The following is a 24,166-nucleotide window of genomic DNA, read 5'->3' on the forward strand; positions in this document are numbered from 1 at the left end:
ACAGGTGATTTTCTCAAGAACTTGGTTACCATCACTGCAGTTTTCAGAGACTTACACAATGTATTGTGTAAGAATACACAACACACTAAGAACCGATTCACACAACATCTTCAGCTTACCGCACAAATCATCAAGGATTTGTGTTGTCAGTTGAATAAATGGTTCAACAAAGTGAACAACTACAGATGAGTGCTTTAATCCTTTAAACATACCTTGTGACAAAAGTGCTGTTGGCAGAACTTCTTCCGCTTTCCCTTTTTTCTTTGGAGGTGTCATGTGTGATGACGATTCAACCTAAATGAACAGAAATATAGACCAAAAAAAAAAAATCAGAAACAACAGAGCAAGTAAGGATTGCACAAATAGGTGGGAGAAATTAATTTCATTCAGATTTGGTTACTCATGCTAGGCTAGATGCTAAACTTTTAAATGGAACAAGATAGTAAGAATGTAGTTTTATGAATTTTTATATGAGCATTCAGTAGTACTGTTACATATGGAGTAAATCCATTTTGTTTCTGCCACTAGCATATGTCCTAATAAGCCACTTCTGTCTACTTAAGCTTTTTCTACCATGAACAAAATAAGGAAACTGATCTTGCATAGAACTAATAATCTTTTTTTTTTTTTTGACAGTTCACAGATCTGTAACAAGACACAGTAGCTCTGTGCAGGCATATCAGTCAGAGCTATTTAAGGAATTTTTACAACTATGATACTTTATGCTGGTATCGTCCTTCCAATTTTCCTCTTTCTGTTTTCCCAATGCTCAGTTATTTTTTTTATTATTATTTTTTTTAGGTTTTAAATGCTGAAGACAAAAATCAAAATTTAATTACTCAGAGTGATGGTCCAAGGTGAATTTTTGATTAAATTAAATTAAAGTCAGGTAATTCTAGTCTATAAGCAGTTATTCTCTATAAGAACAGAAGGTTCCTTACCTCAGTTACAGATTGCTGTGGTGATTTGCTCTCTGATAATGTAGGTACATTAATAAAGTTGGTGTTTTCCAAGTAGTTGCAATGCTGCCTTTTCCAGTCCAGGCAATCATACATCAAACAAGCAATGTGTTCAAACAGCACAGTACCAAATGCAAGCTACGAGAGAAAATTAGATACAACGGATGAAGTTTGCATATAAAAGTGTCATGTAACTTAGTGACATGAGTCAACCAGCAGACCTACATCTGTTTATAAATTTACCACAGGATTTTTTCCCCCGTTAATTCAGAATGTTTTGTAAAGTTATTCTAAAGACTCCTCATTTTTATTTGCCTTAACACTGCCATATCACTGTATGGACTGTATATTGCCTAACTGGTTTAGTTGTTATAAAATCTAACTTGTCCTAACAGTAACTCTTTATGGTCTGCTATCTTGCATCTGCCATCTTTTTTTGGATGGGAAGGCACAGGATAGGAAACTTAAAGTATTTGGTTTATAAAACGTGTGTATGTTTTTACTAATGATCAAGCTACAGCATATTTGAGAGGCAACCCTGCCCTAGAAGGACAAAAAATAAAACCCCAACCAGGTAATCAATGTAATTTCACAATATTTTTTATCTTTCTGTTGCCTTTTGAAAACAAAGAAAGCCTCAAGAACAGCACTCTAGAATCCATACTTGTGAGTGAAGGAATGTCAGCATACTGCCCAAATGTCCAAAGGGAGAGCAGTGTATCTGCAAAAGTCTGACTAGGAAAGAATCATGGTTCTTGAGGTCATGTACTGTGGTTTTCACCAAAGCTTGGAAGGAATAAAAAGAATAATAGCAACTGCTATTTTAAATGTGAAATGTTTTAGTACAAATACCAAAGCCTTGTTGGAGACCACATGAAACACTCAAGTTTCAGCAGCTTTAATGGATGTATTCTTGCCCTATACATCCCAGACATTATGGAAAGGATGAAATTATTACAACTTTTAGGCAATTTATGTCACTTTTCTGAGTGATTCTTTCACTTTTCTGAAAGTAGGGTAAGTCTCTTGTACTAAGAAGTTTGCCTCTAAGAGATGGTTAGAAACATTGGATCTCTTGATTTTAGTTTCTTTAAATAAAACACAGTAAAGAAGCACAGCTTACATAAGGCACTAAGTACAATAATGGATCCTTAAGAAGTACTAAACATCTACTTTCTTCAAGTCTGTGCCTCTTTATGGCACTTGAAAACAAGCACCTCAAATCACTAATCAGTTATGGAATACTTGTCTCGGTTTTCATAACATTTAAAGACCAGAGGACACACTTGGGTAAGAAATTCTATTTGTGAAAACAGGATTTTCATTAATATTCTTGCATCTCTGTTTTCCCAATTAAATCCTCTTCTGAAGAATGGGTTAGTATAACACCTTCCCATTCATATATGACCTAAAAGATATCACTAGAGTACATAAAAAAATTCATTAAAATATTGGAGTGTTTTGAATCCGCAAACTTTTAAACAAAACAAGATTTTTTACAAAGTCACAAGTAACAAAAGCTGGTGCAACTCAATGGGATACAAGCAAAGTTTAGTGTAATTACAATCTTGTGATTCAATTTGTTTGGTCCCTCCTCTTCTCAGGACAGACTTAGATGTTTGTCAGAAGTTTTCCAGGTCTAACCATTAGTGGCTCTTGAACAAAGAAAATATTTTTGGAAGTATTTTCCTTTCTAAAGATCTCAAATCTAAGAGCAGACTACTTGCTGTATGCAATACTCTATCATTTTTATATTAATGTCTAACAACTTGTCACACCAGTTTTCCTTCTGTAGATCTTGGATTTCAAAGACACAGCAAGCTTGGACTCCGAGACTCTCCAGCAAGTCCACAAGAACAGATCTATTCTATCCACCTATGATTTCAGAACTTATATACTCCCCACCCATTTTTTTTTGAAGTTACACATTTCTCTACTTCTTTAGAGCTCATGAAATTATAATCTGTTTAAGTATTTTCAGTGACAGATCGTTTTTCCTTTAATTCAGCTATAATACAGGTGCTTACAGGATACTCATGAGTAGAAAGGTAAGATGTGATTATGGGGAAGATAAAAAACTTCTTTCCCAAAGGAGACTCTGCACTATTAAAATTATACAAAGAGTATAATGATAAGCAATATTATAAGTAGCAAGTCTAAATGTTTCCACAATTAAGGCATGTGTAGTGAATGCCTTGGAAACTGTTTTAAAACTCTTCTGCTGAGGCCTACAATATTAAGAAACTCCCAATCAGGTACTTTTATTCAAAGGACTCCTTGTGAATAAATGTTGAATAATCTTCCTGTATACAGAGGAAATAATTTTTGTTCAAGATTACAAATATACTAACTACAGTGGTTTATGTTTCAGAGAGCACTGAGATAAAATTCCTGTCATTTCGAAATTGTTCTTAAATGTTACAAACCCCAAAGGATGCCATGCATTGTGAAAACAGAAAGTACTGACCAGCATTTCACTGTCAGACCAATCAGGAGGATAGTCACTTTCCTTAACTATGTGATGGAGTCTGGCAACATCATAGAGACTTGATCCATGCTTTCCGCTGTTCAGAACTGGCTCCAGGTATTCCCAAAATGTTTCCAGGTCTTTGTTAGCTTCATCTTCCTTTCTTTTGTCTGCTTCTACAACCAAAATTTGTAAGTATTAGGCAAATCACGGTACGTCTCCCTTTTACAAAGAGCACAAATCATATATTAGTCATCTGTAAGTACTGCTGAAATTCTCCCATCCTCAGAGTCTCAGCAAAACTCTCACACACAACTTTGGGATTAAAAAATTTGGGACAATAAAACCTCAGTAAAACATGGTAGTTCTTTCAGAAGAAAGAAACAAAAAAAGGAACTCTGCCCACTCCAATCACACCCCTACATCTCTCCCCGCAAAGTAAACAACAGCAGCAAATGTTTGAAACCTAGGAAATGCAAAACTCCCAGGCTGCACTTTTACAAAGCTGCCAGCACATACCTTGGTGAACCTGTTATTCAAGTATAGGGTAAGCAAGCCTTATTATCACAATTTTATTGCTTTGGGAATTGGGGCAAAAGAAGATCAGTTACAGGATGATTGTGAATGGCAAGCCTAGAAGTTGTATGGTTTCTACTTTTGCTCCATGATAATGATCAATTTTTGAAGATACACTATCTACAGTGAAAAAAAAAGTTCTCTGTTAATGCCAACCTTACAGTCAAATTCTGGAATCTAAGATCAACCATACTTTGATAGTGCAATTTAATAAGGACAATAAACCTGCTTTTATTTGGACTTATTGGTGCTCAGCACTTCTAAAACCTAATTATGAAGGCCAAATACTTCACTTGTATAATTCCAGTGGCCCTGTGGGTTTAAAAATAAGCAGCTCATTGAGGCTGTGGACTCTTCAAAAAATGCTGGTGTCCTCAAGATTTTCCAAGGAATATATGCCTCCTGTAACAGCCACTGGAAATGTTTGCCAATTAGTGTATCAATGACTTATTTTCATTTGTGTCGACTTATGTTCATTTGTGTCATTAGCGTGACAGCTTATCTTCCAAATCCAGCCATGTGCTCCTTTGCCTTTCTTTGTAAATTTAATTATTCATGTGTAAGCATAGTGTATTGTCCATATTAAACAGAAGTCAAGGTTTTTTCCATATTATTATTCTCTATACTGTCAAAAATATTTTGCATTTGAATCACACCCCATCATTCCAATATCCATGGCAATATCGAATGGTCCCAGACCCAGCACCAAGTCCCTTAAGTCCACTCCATGCATCCCACTATTTGATAGTAAACTTTTAACAGTTACTCTGCAGAGGCCAAGCATTTTGAATAATGCTGCATTTACTATACATTTACTTTTATCTAGACCTACCCGTGTGATCTTTATTTAAATCCAAACATACAACACACACTACTACTCTGTCAGAAGGTCAGCACTTAATTTTATAAGGAAATTAAACTTGTCTGACATGATTTGTTCTTGAACAGCATACACTAGCTGTTACTCATCTCATTTTTTAAAGTGGTTAAAAATTATTTCTTCCAGTATTTTTCCAGAAACAGAAATTAAGCAGATTACAGTGTCTTGGCTGCATTCCTTTCCCTTCTTCCTCACAGCTCTTTTTCCACTCTCACTTGGTCTTTATGAGTTCTCAATTGTGAATGAGAGTGGCAGGCAGATCTTTAAGTAGAATACAATTTAAGTTAATCTGAATCAGCTGATCTGAAAAGTTCTCTACCTTACACTCAGTTATTTTAACTATTACTCCACAAGTTGAATCTTTCTGCTATCAGCATTAATTATGGTTAGTTGTAATCATCACCTGTCTGCAATAGTATTTGCAGTGACAACAGATTAGCCCCCCCACCCCCAACACACATGACATCAAGAAGTGCAAAAAGCACTCCCAAAACATTAACCACTGTCAGCCTTCTCACGACCACCTCCTTACAGTTCTTCCTCTCTGCTGAGCAGCAGACAAATATTTTCCTTGGTACACCTCCTGCATTCCATTTTGTGTCTCAACATTTTCAATTTTGTGCCAATAGGTTCATAATAAACATACATTCTCATTCCTATTGACCTGAACTACTTCTAATTCTTAAATACTCCCATATGCCTGAGGTCCACAAAGAATGCATGGTTAAGCCAAGCTGTTTTCTTACTACACACCCTATGCTTTCTTAGTAATGAGGAAAACTCATATTACTACCTTTAACACTACTTACACAAGATACTGTCATCTGTATTCACAATTCTCCCCCTTCAAAATACCTAATTTACAAACTATTTATGTTTACCAAAGTCTTCCTGCTATTATACATAAAAGATAAAGAAGAGATAACTTTGGAAATATTTGGGGAAACCTGCCCCTGCCCTCTCACTCCCAGCAGGTGTTGTAAATCAAATGAAAATAAACCAACCATGCTTTTTGCCCTTCGCACTTTCAAGACCCAGTAAGGCATTACCTTTACATTTTACAAATTCTAACAAAACCATAAGAAGATACAAATTATATTTTCCTCTAATTCTCTTCCCAGAGATAGGATTACTCAAACAACAAGGTCAAACATGGCATTACTTCTTTGAGTTCATCAGTTGGTCCTTGATTACCTGAGTCTCAAAGGCTACATCTATACGACTTGTGTTAGCTCACCTCGGCACCTTTGGGGACAGATTCCTTACTGCCCACACAATCTAACCTGTAGCATTTGCCAAGGGGTAATATGCAATATGAATATGTCAGTTAGTTAACACAAATGGGATGGAAAGAACAGCACGCTCAGACAAGTTCACCCTTCACAACACTCATAAGTAAATGGTTTGTATTCATCAGTGGTCAGAATGGCAGTGAGTCACACCATCCCAACCTTCAGCATTCCAACATAATCAACCTTCATAACCCTCTCTCCTGGACAATATACTTTGCAGGATGCAGTGCCTCTCATTTACTGGGTTGCTTGTGTCCGAATCCACCACAAAGAATTTTTCAGCACCACAGAGAAAGTCAATATGCAGAGTTATAACTGGAACCATATTTATTAGTTGAAAAACACATGTATGAACAATTATAGCTACCAACTCAGTTTTTTCACTTACATTTACTTATCACAAGACTGTGACTTGGATTTTAAATAATTCAGGTCAGAAGGGACCTCAATCTCCTGCTCAAAACATGGTCAACAGGAAACCCAGACAATAGACGCAGGGTTTTATCCAGCTCAGTCTTGAAAACCTCCAAAGACAGAGATCCCACAACCTCTACAGGCAACCAGTTGCAATATTTGACTGCCTCTGGGGTAAATTCCTGACCTTCCAAACCCCCACTTATACTACTTGCTAGAGTCTTTTATTCCAATTACAGAATTACTGATGCTGAAAGTAACCTGTGGGAGTCATCTGGTACAAATCCTCTGCTCAAGCAGGTTCAGCTAGAGCAGACTGTCCAGGCCATGTCCAGATGGCTTTTGAGTACTTCCAAGAATGAAGATTCCACAACCTCTCCGGGCAATCTGTGACAGCATTCAGTCACCGTCACAGTAAACATGTGTTTCCTCGTATTCAGGTAAAACTTCCTGCGTTTCAGTTTTTGCCATTGCCTCTTGTCCTGTCACTGACCACCACTGAAAAGAGCCTGGCTTCCTTATCTTTGCACACTCCCCTCAGGCATTTATACAAATTGATGAGTTCCTTCTGGGCTCTTTCTTCTCCAGGGTAAACATTCCCAGCTCTGTCAGCCTCTCCTCATAGGAGAGATGCTCCAGTCCCTTGAACATATTTGTGGTTGTTTGATGCACGACGAACGTTGAGGGTGGATAGGGAGGGGTACCCCAGGCTAGAGGCTTTCCTTTTACCTCTAGCTCCCTCCCCCTCCCCCCACCCCCACAGAGACCACAGGACACAGCAGCAGTAGGCAGGGAGAGCAGGCAGAGAGCCTTTATTGTTCTGGATAGCCACTTAAGTAGCTCTTGGGGGGATTACAAGGTGACCATTAGGAGTCCAGGAGGTCTTACAAACCAATCAATTACAATAAGGGGTTAACAACCAATAGATGAGCTCTCAGTTATCTCTTAGACATTCCAAAGGTACAGGTAAGACTAAAGGAACCTTGGGAAGAAGAAAAGTTTACACAAAGAGTTACAAAGCCATTTTGGAAGCATATTCACTTTAAACAACATTAAAACTTCTGCATTTTCTTATACACCAAAAGCATACTGCAACAGACGCACTCTCTCCAGTAGCTCCATATCTCTCCTGTACTGAGGAACCCAGAGCTGGACACAGAACTCCAGGTTTTATACTCACCAGTGCTGAGTATAAAAGAAGGTTCAAATCCCTTCACCTGATGCAGCCCTGGATATCATCCACCTTGTTTGCTAGAAAGGCACAGTTCTGGCTCACACTCAACTTAGTGCCACCATCCCTAACCCTTTTCTGTAGAGCTTCTTTCCAGCCCGTCAGCCCCTATCACAAACTGGTGCAGGAGGTTGTTCCTCCACGGGTGCAGGACTTTGCCCTTGTTGAATTTTATGAGGTTCTTGACAGCTCATTTTTTCATCCTGTCACGGTCCCTCTGAACAGTACAAACCCCTGGTGTTTCAGCCACTCCTCCCAGTTTTGTATCATCTGAGTACTTGCTGAAGGAACTTTTCTGATCATTAATGAACGTGTTGAGCAGGACTCATACCACTGAACCCCTCTGATACCCTTTGGGCCAGGATATTCAGCCAGATATCAGTCCAACTCAGTGTTTGCTTATCCATCTTCTTTCTAAGGAGACAATGCCAAAGGCCTTACTGAAGTCAGGGCAGACAATATTCACTGCTCTCTCCTCATCTATCAAGACAGTAATATTGTCATAGAAGGTTATCAGGTTGGTTAAAAAAGACTTCCATTAGTAAATCCATGCCAACTGACCAACTTCTTGTCCTTCAAGTGCCTGGAAATTGTTTCCAGGCTTAGGTGTTCCATCATCTTCCCAGATACTGAGAAGAGTCTGAGTGACCTTTAGATTCCTGAGTCCTCCTTCCTACCATTTCTGAAAATAGGAGTGACACTTGCTTTCCTTCAGTCCTCAGGCACCTTTTCCAATTTCCATGTTTGTCCAAAAGTAATTGACAGTGGCCTTGCAGTAACATCACAGCCAGCTCCTCAGTATGCCCGAGTGCATCCCATCAGGTCCCATGGACTTACATATGTCCAGTTTGCTTAAATAATCCCTGACTTGATCCCCTTCCACCAAGAATCTTGTTCCAGACTTTCCCCTGTCTCTGGAGCCTGGAATTTTCAAAGCCCATTCATGATCACAGCCACGTTTTTTTCTTCCGAAGTTCTTTAGCCACTCCTCATAGGGTGGCTGTTTGCTGGACTCAGTAGAGTTTATTAGTAGCTTTCTTGTACTGCAGAGCCCAAAACTCTGTTCTCATGAGAGCTGAATAACAGGGAATAACGACTTCCCTTGACCTACTGGCTATGTTACTGCAGCTCAGTATGGCTGGACATCACTGATGACACAGATTTGGCTGGCTGTTTACCAGGATTCCAGCTCAAGAGAGGTGTTACAGCTTGAGGACAACTGAGGACAATTACACAGTGTTATTCTGTGGCATATTCTTCTGTGGCTGGGACCACAGTTCCAAAGTAGCCAGTTGTGCGCTTTCCTTGGAATTACCAAATGAGCCAAGATTTTTCAGCAATGCACCTTTCTAATGATTCAGAGAAGTACACATTTGATAAAATGTTCTTTGGTGGCGGCTGGAGAAAACTATGGCTGCAAACACTGCCTCCTTAGCCAGTCCCTCTTTCTGCTGTCCAGTTTTTGCACTGGCAAACCATTTGGTTTGGTGACCAATTAAAGGCAAAACCACTTTAGCACTTGCAAACAGAGCTGCTCACCAATAGCATGCACAAACACAAGGCAGGGACAGGGAGAAAAACAGAGCTAGAACAGTCTTTCCTTGGATATAAAACTATCTCCTTTCTACATTTTTTATGACCAGATTACCTTCAGATGAAATTAAAGGCTTTTCTTGAAGTGTAGTTTCTTCCAAATGTATCTGCAATGGCTTGTAATTCTCAGAAGAAATTTGAATTACACTTGAAATGTTAATCCCAAGCTCAGCCATTATAGGCAACAGCTGAAGGTTGTGGAAATCCAAAATTATAAAGTAATGATGGGCACCATCATCTGGTTCATCATCTGTTCAAAACACAACAAAACCAGATTAGAGCAAGGCCATTCAACAGCTAAACAAAATTAATTTTTTTCTTGACTATACAAAGTAATGCAAATGAAGGTCAATTTTTTTATAACTTCATCGGGAAAATTACATATAAGTTCAAAAACATTATGTGCATTAGACTGAAGTCTTCTGCACCAAACCACCTAGAACACAGCAGGAAGAATACAAGTCAGAAATAATAATTGCTTGGAGAAGCACCAGGAGAAAAACTGGAGATGCTGATTATAATCAGAATGTTGTAGCAGCATTTCTGTAACTGCTTCTCTCTAAGAAGTTTAGTGTCAGGACATACTCACATGCTCTAATGGTAGTTTAAGCTATCCTATTTCATCCTGGCAACGGAGCACACACAAAGATACTGTCTCTTAAACGTGCAATTACATGAGTCAAAGTAATTTCAAAGGATTAGCTACAGGTATGAGCTGACTCACTCCTGACTGTTCCCTGCTGAACAGGTTCATATTTGCTAGGTGTGCTTCCTGTCAAATCCTCATCAGCTGGTAATACCAGCTCACACTAGTCCTTTTAGCTGGCCAGGAGCATATCCAAATTTGTCTTGGAGTGCAGATAAGAACTTTCATTGAGTGCCTGCTCTGTTTGGGCTTATTAGTTATGTAGAGACATACAAAGTAACATTTCACTACCAAAGCAAAAGGTTAAGCACTATATAAGTAAAAACGAGTCCTCTAGAAGCTTGACTCTAGTCTAAGTTAATTGTATAGTTTCCCTTTGTGGCCTACGGAGAAATAAAGGTATTAAGATAAGTACCAGAAGATTTAATTCATCCAGTATAGTTATTTATTTTAAGTCATTAGAAACTGCCTCCTAAAGGTCCTGTATCTCTTCATCAGTTCTGAAACACGTAGAGCTATTACAGACTATCCTGCACTAGAAACCAAATGCAGTTTTATATTCTGTTTAGCATTAAGATTCTTTCTTATGCCTACTAATACATCACACATCTAAGTCCTTTAGCCACTCCTCAGCTCATGGGACTCATGCATCCAAGGGAGAAAAAATGGTAGCCTGGCACTAACATCTGCCTGTGCTCAGGTTTATAGCCAGGACTGTGCAAATGCTGCTACCACATGGAGCAGCAGGCTCTCTGCCACTTGCAACATTAGGTAAACATAAAAAAACATGCAAATTTGGAGAATGACTGAGAAAGCAGCCACCACAGCCCAGCACATATATGGCATAAAGCAAAAATCAAACACAGAAGAAAACCAGCCAATTACAAAACTGCTAGCTGAAAGTGAGGTACATAATTTGCTATCTCAGTTCCTGCAGGAAGAAAAGGCATGAGAACATACAATTACAGAATATTAACAATTTCTAAAAAAAAAAAAAATCAGATGTCTGCCCAGTCAGAGATACAAAAATTCCAATGCATATGTGCTGAAGACTGCCTGCTATTAGAAAATTATAATTATGATTATGCTAATAATCATGGCAAGTGGATAATAATCAGTGAGTTCTAATTATCAGTGACTACTCCATACTCAAAAGAGGAAAGACATCAATGCAAGCAATCTCTAGATTACTCAAAAGCAGCAATATTTAATTTCTAAAAGGTGATAATGTTTTAGGAATGAATGATAAAATGACTGTTGGCTACCAAAACTACCAGACACAGACTGTCTTTGAGTTCAAGGCATGGTTGTTTTTTTTAGTCTTGATACAGCTATATTGAAACAAATATAAAGAGGGGAGGTTTAGACTGGATATTAGGGAAAATTTCTTCACTGACAGGGACTTCAACTCTGTTATATTTTATAATACAAGGAGAAAGCCACCTCCAGATACTGCTACATCTAGTTATTCTGAAATCTTCTTCGAGAAAGGTTTTCTGTAGCATTTGTTTAGCTACTTTCTTTGGGTGTTACATATGCTAAAACATTTTGATATTGACATATTACATGTATCTTATCTATGTTTTATCTCTTGGACTGCACAGTCTATCCTAACACTGAGCAGAACACAATGCACTCTTCAAGCATGAAGTGGCAATGTTTTGATATTGCCAAATAGAACCTGACTTCTAAACGTGAAACTAAACGAAGTACTTCAAAGCTGGGTTGCAAGACTTCTAGGAGGTTCATCTGCATTTTTTACATACTGATGTATTGGTCTTTCTCTTCCACTTCTCCATGTCGTCGTTTCAATTGGGTGTCCTTTTTATCAGACGCTGGGACCACTGACTTTTTTCCTTTACTTTCTTTTTCAGCTGTCTTGTTAGGAGGTTTAGCTTTTTCTTTTTTTTGCTGTTCTGCCTGACAAGATAAATAAACAATGTTGTCACTGTAGCCTTTGTGCAGAACAAAGGTCAGACTGTTGTAAAACTTTAGTGATTCAATTTTTTTAATGTAATACTTTTCCCTCTCAGCCACCATAACGTTAACGTGGTGAAGATGTCTTGAATATCCTGCTCTATGCTGCTTGAACACAACATTCAGTTTATTATATTCTTAATCATAGTACTAAGACTTCACATTGAAAAGGAACTGCAAGAGCTAGTCAGACATTATACCTACCAAACTAGCAAAATGCATACGGGTAAAAAGATGAGTAAAGAATCACTGTGCTTCAGTTACTGCCACCACAGCACTTGCATCAGCCAGAACCCTTTCTTGGACTGAAGGGAAATATGGTAAAAATTCAGTATCTATTAAGTCTTTAACATCTCTGTTACCATTCTTGAGTATGGTGTAAAATGGTACCACCACTATTTTTATTTGATATAAATATCTATATCCTATGAACTAGAACCAAGAGTCTTGTGCTTATTTCACACAGGATATTATTCAGCCGTTCTCATTATTTTCAAACAAAAAAAATCTACATTAAGCTTTGCTCAGTAATTTAAGAGTACAGGATGAAAAAAAGATTTTGTAAGTATCCCTGAGCCTCAAACTATAAATCCAGAAAGTCCAGAGTCAGTGTAAAATTAAATTAATCCAAAACATATTAAGAAAGCCTCCACCTTATTTTTACCCAGCAGAAGTACTATGTCCAAACTATGCAAAAATGACATTTCAGAACTATAAAGCTAAATTAAATAAAGTAAAAATGTATTAACTTAACTTACAGTTACAATCCTGCCAACATCACTTTGAGTGGGTATTAAAGCAATGAGAAAAGCCCTTCATGCAAATGAAAAAGGGCAGTTAACTCTACACAATTGCTTTCCCTAGATCCAGCAGACTTTCAAGCTGTGGAAGTTGTATTTAGTTCAAATTCAAAATCAAAGCAGAAAATCTTTTCCTGCTTTTCCCTTCCTTCATGCATTCCCTTTCTGTAAAATTTACAAATGCCTTCGACAGATTCTTGAAACTATCTGCAGTGTGAAATGAAGGCTTTGGAGGCTTTCATTATTTTCCTTCAAATTTGTTCCACTTTGGAAGTTTCAAAACAAAAGATTTTGATAGTACTTCTTTGAACTCTAAGCTGATGAACACACCAAAAAGAAGATACAATCATCAAGCCACAAAGTTCACAATCAACTTCATCTATTACATCTGCATAATCTTAAGTCATCCTCAAATAAGCAGAGACATTTCTGGACTTGCCAAGATTCTAACCAAGAACACCACTTGACCAGGGAAATAAAATTAGAGTTATAAGACTAATCTTGCCAAATCAAAGCTAAAGACTCCATTTTATATTGAAGTGCCTAATCTTTAAACTTAAAATTTTTGTTTTACAGTTTACTTATCAGAACTGATTGGTATCTAAGAGAAAAGCCATTTTTTCTTGATTCACTATAAACAATCTGCTCTATAGCTTCAGACTCTTAATTTCTTCTCAGATTGGAAAGACTTTATTTTCTCATACTATTCATATAGTTCTGTGTCTATTGTTTTCATTTCCTAATCAATTGACTTCTGTGGGAACAGGAGACTATTCTAATTTAATCACCTAGCATTTTTATGTTCTTGTGGTTGTGTGCTATGCTTCATCCATCAACTATTCCCACAAATAGAATTGTTGACAAAGAAATTTACAGACTTTTCAACTATACAAAATCCACTAAACTGCTTTTTTCTTGTGTCTTTTACATGCATAGACTGCTCAGGTCTCCATGTCATCACACTTTACATTATAGTTCTTGATAATTAACGGGGTAAACTTATTGCAGCAATTATACAACGTCTCTGATAATGGTCTTCAGTTGCATGAAAGTTTGCTTAAAAAGCAATATATCAAAACCAAGTGTTCAGTAAGTTGTTGAAATGTACCACTGACAACTTTAAAAAATATTAAAAAGCAACTTGAAGTCTGATCTGTGATTCTGTGCAAGCTTGGTGTAATTCCTCCTAGAACACATAAGCAATTTGACTGAGGCAATCTTGGAGCTAGTGATGATCTTGGAGGACATATGGAAGCAAGTTTTGGGAACACTGAAAATGTGGTAACCAGTTCTGAGAAGCAGATTTCAAAATATGTACTATTATGAGAGGGTTCAGAGGAGAGGAGCACGCATAATCAAAAACTAGAAACCATGACATATATTTGGGTTTGTTTAGTTAAACATGTAATAGATTTTCGTAGAATGTAGGGCAAGAATTGTTGTCCCCATACCCAGTGAGAAGTGAAACAGTAAGACCAGAAACCTTTCCAAACAAGTCTCTTGCAGAGATAGTTCAGCAGTAACACTGATTGCCCTTGAACAGCAAAAGCACAGCAGTGGAAAGTTTTAAGAAAAGGTTCAACAAATTTCTGCCAGGAATAGTTTATGAAAATATCATTCTGCCTTAGTGCCTTATTCCCACCTCTGCTTAGAGGTGGGAATAGATAACTTCTCCAAATTCCCCTCAGAGAGGAGATTTTTACCAATAACAACTTCATAGTGCTGCTCTCCATCTATGCTTGATACCTCTCAAGTAACAACCTCTCCTACCCTGACTTCAGAAGAGATATATTCAGATGAAGCCAGTTTGTAGCTCTATTTTCTGTTGCACCTAAGACTCAGTTGAGACATTACTAGCTCTCACTCTCAGCAAAGAGTTCTTGCATAGTGTTTTATTTTCTTTTTCTCTTTTTTTCACTTTCTCACTGGCATTTGAGTAATTGAGAGCTTCATCCACAACATTTAATTAACTTAAAAAGATATTTCTAGTCACATTTCTCTTCAATTACAGTTCTATGAAGCCAAACATGAGAAGAAAGCTGAATTTATGCAAGCAATGCTAGAAGTGTCTTCAAAAACTTAATTAACCATCCTCCCTAAGGCATACTGATGTACCTTCTTTTCAGCTTCTCTTCTCTGAAGGTCCTTCTGTTTGAGACAAAGCAGTTGAAATTTCAACAGCTTTCCAGTTAGTGTAACAGGAATTTCTGCACCCGCGTCCAGAATGGCTTTGGCTAATTCTATCACCTGCAGAGGGAAAGAAAAAACCCACAAAAAAACTATTACTCATATAATTTTAATACTCCATTCGACACATACTTTGAATGATCAAATGAAATACACACATTGTACAATGTGTGGGTCAAAATGGCCACACTTCCAGAAAAACAATGCATCAGTAAGATGCACAGCTATTCTTTGGTTCTGAAGACCTCAAATGAAGTCATATCAGCTACAGTATGAGATAAAACTAGAATAGAAAAAACTTCTTCAATTTATGCAAAATCAACAGACACAGATTTGTCACAGGAAAATGTAAATTTTTTTAGATTTTAAACAAAGAAGCAATGTTGAACTACTTATTATAAAGTAATAAATTAAAAAGGACGTAACAGCAGATCAAGGGGAATAGTTTGGAGTACTGTTTACAAAGTGACTAGTGTCTGAGGCACTAGCTCTGAATGAAAGATAAAAACTTCTTGAAGGGAATTTGAGAGGGTCTGTCTTGGTAAAAACACACCCCCTCCCTGTGTAATTCTGATTCTGTTGGTATGCAGCCTAATTGGGGTGAAATAAGGCTATTGAGTTTTCTTAGGGCGATGACAGCAGCGGGAACATACAGCTGCATTGTCCAGATGTGTGGCATTGACAGGCTGTTTTATGACTATGTTTTTTACAGCTTGTTTCCACTAAATTTCATACAACTCACTAACATCTGGGCCGTTTTCCTTGGAGCCTCATAACCACTTTATTTACTGCGAAAAAAATAAAATAACATAAAAATACCGTAAAAAGTTGTTATATGTTTCTTTTCACTTGTGTTGTCCCTGTAATAAAGTTCACCTATGTAGGAAGCGCTGTTGAGGAATAATATAACCATAATATTTTCCTACTTTTGTTTTTAAGCAACCATCAGCTTTATTTATAACCATGGGCTGAATTAGGTGTTACTCAAATGTTCTGACATGTTTCTCTTTTCCCCTCTTGGAGCAATTACAGTTGGGCACATATGGTGTCAATTTTGCTTGCGAACATTCAGACAATGAAGGTGCACACTGCATGTCACTGAACTGTGTCTTGTCTAATGCAAACACCACCATTAGCTTTGAGCTTTCGTAGCTCCTTGCCTAGTTTAGAAAGTCTCATTTCTCAAGTAAAACCTAGGTAAGAAAACGTAGACACTAAAAATGCTTCTCTGAATAAAACAAAGCCAAAATGGAATTCAGATTATTATACACTGAATTATTGTTTCATACAAACGAAAGCAAAGCACAGAAAAAGAAATATCTTAAAATTCTGATTTTTTTCCTGAACCATATAACAGGGAGACAAACCAAAACATATGCTTTTAAAAATCCTTCCAAAGCAATGCTTCCCCTCCAACAGAAATTAATCTGCTTATCTCCTTAACATACACAAAGGAAGATATGGTATGATTAAGATCAGTTTTGCTCTATGTGTTTCGTATTCAAAGTAAGACCACTTACTGGTCACTATCTCAACAAGTCAGCCACAGAAGGCTTCTGAAAAGATACCCACTGACTTCAGAGTCACAGCAAAAAATCAAGGATTTCTTAAACACAGGACTTAAAAAATCCCACAGACTGCAGGCGTGCTAGAAACTACTAGTCATTCCAACAAAAAATAGTCACTCAGAGCTAGCCACACAAATCTGTACTCTGAATGAAAGACACTGAGGAAATATCATAGTAATTTCCCTCAGAAAGAAAAATTGTCATATAGGATTTTTTTATTTTTTTTTCAGAATTGGTGTTAACAGCCTATGGAAAGTGATGCTTCTCAATGGCCTAATGTAGATGAGTTGCACATTTCTTGAAACACAATAGAGGGGAAATGGAGGGATTCTGGAATGATTCCTGAAAGTGTATATATAGTAACCCATCTCGATGACAGTTGTTGATTTATTGTTCACGAAAGAAGAAAAAAAGCACTTAGATTCTTAAAATACATTCTTCCTGAGAAGCTCAAAGCATTTTACCAGTCAAAAGCAACGCATCATGATTATTCCTATTTTGTAAGCTAGAGAATGCAGAAATTAAGAGACTGGACCAAGTCCTGTAGTGAGCTGGACAACTCCTGAGGGGGTAGGAAGGACAAATTTTCTTATGTGAGCTGGTAGAGAAGTATAAACTAAACTATTCAACAGAAGTACATCCCATGACTGCAGAGAGAGGTCAGACAAAGAAGACAAAGAAAAAATGAGCGTAATACATTTGGCAACACAAAGAAAGCAAATAGTTTTTCATACAGAAATGTAAAATCTGCTTTTAGATACGGAAATTAAAAACAATCCTTCATCACTGCAAAAGACAGTACATAGATCAATCCATACATGGCAGATAAAAGAAATTAAATTTATTACACATCCATATTTACTTCATCTGTGGTCCTCTGAGTTATGCAGGCACCTGGCATAAACATTAAGAATCTACAGAGCCTTAATTAAAAAAAAAAAAAAGAAAAAAAAAAAGCTGAGGACAAAGATTTGGTAGGAATACAAAGTTTTTTGAATACTATGAAATGGATTCATTACAGATTGGCTATCCTTCATCCCGCCAGGGATGACGTTTTTCTTATGTGAGAAACCATGGAAACTTGGATGGACAAACTTAGTTAGGTAGGGCCTCTTTTCCTTTAAAGGAAGACGAAACTTAGCATTCCTCACGCAGCAGGGGTCACACTGGTGAAGTGCAGAAAGGCTTCGGTGATGCAGTATTTGATCTCATGTGGTGGCAGTATGAACCACACAGAGATTTAGCTGCCTGGTGCAAAGGGCATGTATTTCAAGCCACTCAAACACCACATGAGTGCTTGTAAGTAACACTATACTATTGGCAGATGTCAGCGCCATTGAGAGAGGAGATAGCTGTTACAAGTTAGGGAAACATTTAAAGCCAGAGTCTTTATGTTATCTTTCTTTGAAATACCTCTTTTTTTTCAATATACAGAACTATTGTGGTTGCTAAATCATAATCAGAAAATCTTTTGAAAGGATAAATTACATTATTAACTTTCACAGCTTTATTAATACCTGGAAGCAGTAGCACTGCTTGCTATGGACAGTCGTCAGCCCACTTCATAGTGTAGCTCTCCCACATCCAGGGTGAGCTTTCTAAAGCCCTGTCTTCCCTCTGGTTCTCGAAACTGTATGATATTCAGACCATCACATAAATGTCTTCCCAAAGAAATATAATAGTTCCTAGAAGAACTCCTCAGTAGGTAAAATCGCTTAGGAGCCGATACAGTTTAAGTCAATTTGAAGCAGGATAGTCATCTGTCCAGAGGCCATATGAATTACACAACCAAGTTGTTAATTACTGTTCTGATGTACTTTCCTGAACAAAGTAATAAAAGCAGGGGAAAAAAAGCCATTTTCACTTGTTAAAATCTGCCATAAGTAATGTGAATCCTTCATAAGCAACTTTCAAGACAGAATAGGGAAAAAAAAAGCTGCATGTGTCATACCAATAATTTTTTTTTCCAAAGAAGATTTCTTTACACATACTACTAAATATTTCTGAATCCACTAATGTCATTTCATTGACTATAGCATACTACAATCAATCATTCTGAAAGAATACAAGGAAGGACCTGAGCTAACTGAAACAACTTCTTTTCAGATCACACCTGCAGTGTGCTGAAAGACAAATCAGTTTCTACTATCAGACCCTTCACCTAATTTCATTTTATCCCTCAGAAGCTCTTCCCACCTATGATGTCAAAAGGTCACTTGCTTAGTCATTATCCTTCACTGGTGAATTAATGCCTTTCAATTCACACAGAGCTTAAGGACTCACAAATCAGTAAATCAACTGCGCATCTGAATAGACTGTAAAACTTTAGCTAAGCCAAATGAATAATCTTTGTCACTCAATGAAGATTATACCAATATGTGCTCTAGAGAAAGAAAAAAACTACAGGGGTTTTGATGACTCCTTCTACCCCTCAGAGTCCTTTTCCAATAAACCCACTAAAATTAAGCAATACTGAGCAAATACAAATGCTGTTCATGTACTAAAGACCTGCCTTTCTATTGTGAAAATAATTCTCAGAGCAGCAGCAATGACTGCTTGTATTCTGGAAAAATAACTTGTCACTCATATGAGTGAGCCTGTTTTTTGGCAAAACACAACACAGCTTGATCTGGTTAGCAGAAACCTATTAGAAATGTCCATTGTAAGAAGGTCTGTTCTTTAAACCTCTCTCTACAGAAAATGTGCAACCTGAGAAGATATCTTAACTGTTTTAAGCTCAGCAGTGCAGAATGAGAACTTCTTCACATACGTGTACAGAGTTCTGTTTCTTAGTGTTACTTAGAGCTGCTTATGTTTCTGTGTTAGTACCTAAATAGTGTTTTAAGGAAGATACAAATGGTGAAATAACCTAATTTAAGTAAAAATGAGAAAACACATTACATAAAAATTCAGATGATTTTTCACCATGTCTTCATTACAGGAACTTTCATCATCTATGATATGACATGTACCTACCATGGCTTCCTGACCACTAACTGCTACCAAAAATACAAGCTACTTTAAGGGCAGTAAAGATACAATACAAATATCCAGTGATTTGAAAGATCAGGCATTAGCATTGTTATCTCAGGAAGGAGGAGTTTTATGCATAGGGAAGGTTTTCTCATGTGACCTTCATATATCTGGGGTTTTTTAACACTCTAATTGGGTGGCAATAGTTGAAATGGCATGTAAGTGATTTCTGAAGAACTTCTACAGAACCTAGACATTTTTAAAAAGAGAAAACAGGCCAGTCTGCTGTGATCTGTGTTCAGATGAAAAGATATATTGCTATGATCAAATGTTTACATTTCAGTGGTATGAATCTGCCCAGCAAATCTTTCCATTACAGAGTAGAATATTTTACGCTTCTGAGAAGTAAATTGTCTCCAGTAATTTCAGTTGACTGAATCCACACAATGAACACTACAAAGCTGAAGGATTTAGTCATGCTTCTATAACATTGCAAAAGGCTAGGAAGAGGATCCAACCAGAGGTGGAACTAAAAGATTTAAGAAGCAAAGTTACGTCATTAACCCTTGTGCTGGCAGGACTCATCCAGCTACACTTTGCCAGAGCTTCCTAAGCCTCTTGGAACCTCCGAAGTTTTGGGCCAGGAAGTCCCAACAGCCTTTTAGGCTTGGTACCACAAACTAGGCAGGATCTTTACACCTTGGTCCAGCTCTGCAACAGGGCTTCGTGTTGGGGGGGTTTTGTTTGGTTTTGGTTTGTTTGTTTGTTCGTTTTTATTTGGTGACAAAGGATTCTGGGATTAGTTGCTCTACTTGAAAAATATTCATACTCTCTATTGTCCTTAATGAACCAATTACAGTAATCTGAAACCTCTGTAGGCAACAAAACAGCAGACAGCATTTCCTTTGGCTCCTTCAGGAGGTTCCTCTACCACTTCAGGGATGACATTCTTACAGACATAAATGTTGTTTGCTCTAATTACAGAGACATTTCAAAAAAACCTGCACAGAAAAAGCAGAAAATTTTATACCAAGTTGCATGTATGCAGGAAATCTTGTAAACTAGGAAGAAAACCCAAGGTCTCACTAGTATTCTGAAGCAGGTTTAAAATAGGCAGATGAATTGCAAAAGGTATCAATTTTCTCTCCTAGAAAATAAATCACCAACAATTTGAGTTTTATGATTGGCCTCAAGCCAAATAATTACAACAGTAGTAAAATAATAATGCATGATTTCAAAATCCTAGAATTAGGGTCACTATTCTGAAATGAAATTATTCACGTGTCAATTGTTTCACGTAAATAATAGAACCTGACCTCTCAGATTTTAGGAAAAGGAAAATTAGAAGACACAGATTGTTTTCCTGCTAGAACTCAAGCCTTTCTTCACCCAGTTTTAGCATTTAGAAATCCTGGTACTTCTTAACATGGTACATTGTTCCTGGAAAGGAATACTGAACTAGAAATACTTTAGAAAATGATTACAAACAATTACAATTTATAGGACTGATTGGTTTGAGCAACAACAGCTCAGTCTCATGGAACAAATAAATCCAAATGGAAGGCATATGATTTGATAACTTAAAGGACCACACAGGCCTCTTCATCATTCAGGGGCATCAGATGCTCTGACAATGGCAAAGGCTAATGCAAAGACAGGCTAAACCTAATCTAACAAATCCTTTCCTTAACATCCTTTTAAGTAATACTTAGACTCATGAGGCAGAGTACTTAAACCCTCCTCAGAAGACAAGACACAGGTAAATGCACCACCTCGTGCAGTGGGATCATACCATATTCTGTACTCCAAACCGGCAGAAGCTTGGTAACAGATAGAAAAGAGCTGAACACAGGTGAGTAGATAATGCCCACAGCAGGATTTAAAGTTCCTTACCCTTCCCTGAAGCCAGTACCTCTTTAAAAGGCATTTTCATTTAACAACAATTCCCAAGTGTTTCTTGAGCATTAAACTTCTGCATATCCAGAGAGTGTAAGGGCCAAGTCCTTCTGCAATAAAATTATCTTAACCTGCATCCACACAGTGCCACTTGACAAAGGCTGACTGGAGAACTGCTCCATTTTATTATGGCATTTAAGAGTGCAGCATTTATTTTGCTTTGTACTGGAAAGAAAAATAAAATTAAATCTTTCTATCCTTCTAACCATTCAGCATGGCTGCCAAAGTTGTTTTCACTTTCAAGAAAACAATGAAACCAGATAAGTTTTGGGTCCTGAGTTGTTACATTATATAGGTTTTAAAATTAATTTCATTCTGATGGAATGAAAACAAAAGCTTGTACTACAAAATAGAACTCTATTGACACATGCACTTAGACTGAGAAGGTTTGGTTTTAAAATGACTAACTGTACTTTTGAGAAAGCCTAATCTTTCTGATGGTGTTGTGTCAAAACCTATACACTTCCACAAATATATGTCATTTTAATGATATGTTTCCACAAGAAACCAAAAGGCTTCCTTAAAACCACTCCTGACTAGCATTATTTTTCAAACCTTTTTCTTTAGTGACACATATCCTGCTTACTACTGAGTTTGCTTTTCTCCAGATGCCAGACAACTCACAAGAGCTTGTACTTGGGTGAAAATATTCCTTGCCATACGCAGTGGGTTGACCCTGGCTGGACAAGTAGACCTGGACAATGTAATCAAAGTATTAAAAACAGGTAGCTGAGCAGCTCTTTGGATTATGAATGCTGACTTTAACCAACTCCTGGAGAACAACGAGCAGTTTTAAAGTAAATAAAAGAAAACATCACACCAACACTTAAAAAAAGGGAAGTTAGAATAACATATGTACTGGCAATGTAATGCTAATCATTACAGAACACCAGAGGAGATATTTCCCTAATGTCCTAATGGAGGATTCAATAAACAATAAATAGAAGGAGAGTAAAATAACTATCAATTCAATTATTTTCTTTTTGGAAAAAAAAATAATGTGTCCTTTTCACAAAGAAAATAGCTCTCTATGGTAAGACTGCAATTCTATTTTAAACAGAAAATATGATAGAGTAAAAAGCAGAATTTCCTAAGTATTCTTTGAAAATTGATGTAGAAAATGATGACAAAGATTAAAACTTATTAACTGACAGATAATAAAAATGCAATTACAAAGAGTCATCATCAAACAGGTGAGTTTCTTGTGGGGTTAGAGGCATACAATATACTGAGAATACTCTATTTAAAAGTTTGTCAGTCATTTGGGAAATGTTATAATCTCTTCAAGTATAAAATCTCCAAGAGACACAATAACCATGGGAGATATAAAGAATGTAGTAGAAAACTCATTCATACAAAGAAATCTGGTCATAGTAGTTAGTATAGTGCAAAAAGTAGTATGATTTGGTTTTGTTAAATGACAAGGCTTAAACCTCAGAAGGAAGAAAATAGGCCAAATTTTCAGGTTGGACCACCTGTAAAGCAGTAACTTTGTGAAGGACTCATTGGTCAAGGATGAGCCTATTGATCCAAAACTTGCTCTCAATGCAAGGCAGCAGCAAAGATAACTTAGGCAATCTTCAGATTTGTATACAGTGATCTATCCAACAGCAGTATATCCATTATGCTGTACTTGTATTTGCATTTATTCAACAAAAACATAAAGTCCACTGGGTGTTCAAAATTAAATAAAAACAGTGATTTGTAAATGTCTGTTAGAGAAGATTCACATGTTTAGGAATTGGAAAAAAAACCAAAGAAATTTATTACACATTGTTAAATAAGGAGAAAAATTAAGGGACTATTTGAACACAATCTCAAATCTTCAACACAGAGAAGGGAAGATTAATTGCAAGATTTTATTTAATTTAGTAAACAAGGCTAAAAGCCATACATTAAAAAAATAAATTTAGAGTGAAATTAAAACTATATTTTATCAGGAAAGGTCTTCCTGATAAATAAATTAAATCATAGCATATTCTCAACTGTTTTTAACCATTAAGAAAAAAAATCCAATCTTGATTTGAAAAACTTCAATACACAGATTATTTTTGAAAAAAAATACTATGACCTGTGGTATGGGTCACGATAGTCTCTTCTGCCAATCAAATCTATCTACTAATTTCACAGACCATAAAAGAAAGTAGTTACAGTAACACTGGTAAGAAATCCAACTCTTGGGTTATAGTGTTTAGACATTTTTTCAGTAGCCTTTCTCACTCAAAAAGAAAAATCAAAACAATCTAGTGATCTTGTTTTGTGCATATATATATATATTTATTTGATGTTGTAGCATTCACTATGGTCTCTTGGAAAACCAGATCATATTCACATTTAAAAAACAAGTCTGAAGTTTTACACCTAACCAGAAAAGTTACCTCTCAGAGAAATGACATAATTCTTGTACAGCAGAACAGTGTAAACTTGTCATAGTTCTGATGTTAGCAAGGAATTTTTCTTTCCCTTCCCCCTGCCGTGTGTGTGCTCTGTATATGGGCCATCAGGTGAACAAAGGAATCAGCTTGACCCACTAATGGCCGAGATTAGTCTCCTTGACAATGAAGGGGGAGGAGTTGTGGGAGGCTGGTGTGTGGCTGGAAGGAGATGGGGAGGTGTGGCTGGTGTGTGTGCCGGTGAGGGGAGGACC

At 37.0% G+C, this 24,166-nt stretch overlaps 1 protein-coding gene across 1 annotated transcript in view; it reads right to left on the reverse strand.

Annotated features, from left to right (window-relative positions):
• SPAG17 (sperm associated antigen 17) overlaps window positions 1-24,166 on the reverse strand; it is a 93,352-nt gene that overhangs the window by 56,146 nt on the left and 13,040 nt on the right. Inside the window, 7 exon segments of the mRNA XM_050333893.1 lie at window positions 213-294; window positions 942-1,097; window positions 3,427-3,599; window positions 7,078-7,086; window positions 9,468-9,662; window positions 11,825-11,978; window positions 14,951-15,082. Of these exon segments, the coding sequence (XP_050189850.1) occupies window positions 213-294; window positions 942-1,097; window positions 3,427-3,599; window positions 7,078-7,086; window positions 9,468-9,662; window positions 11,825-11,978; window positions 14,951-15,082 (901 nt within the window).

This window comes from Myiozetetes cayanensis, unplaced genomic scaffold (assembly GCF_022539395.1).
Source record: "Myiozetetes cayanensis isolate MyiCay16 unplaced genomic scaffold, myiCay2020 scf5-8, whole genome shotgun sequence".
Classification (NCBI taxonomy): domain Eukaryota; kingdom Metazoa; phylum Chordata; class Aves; order Passeriformes; family Tyrannidae; genus Myiozetetes; species Myiozetetes cayanensis.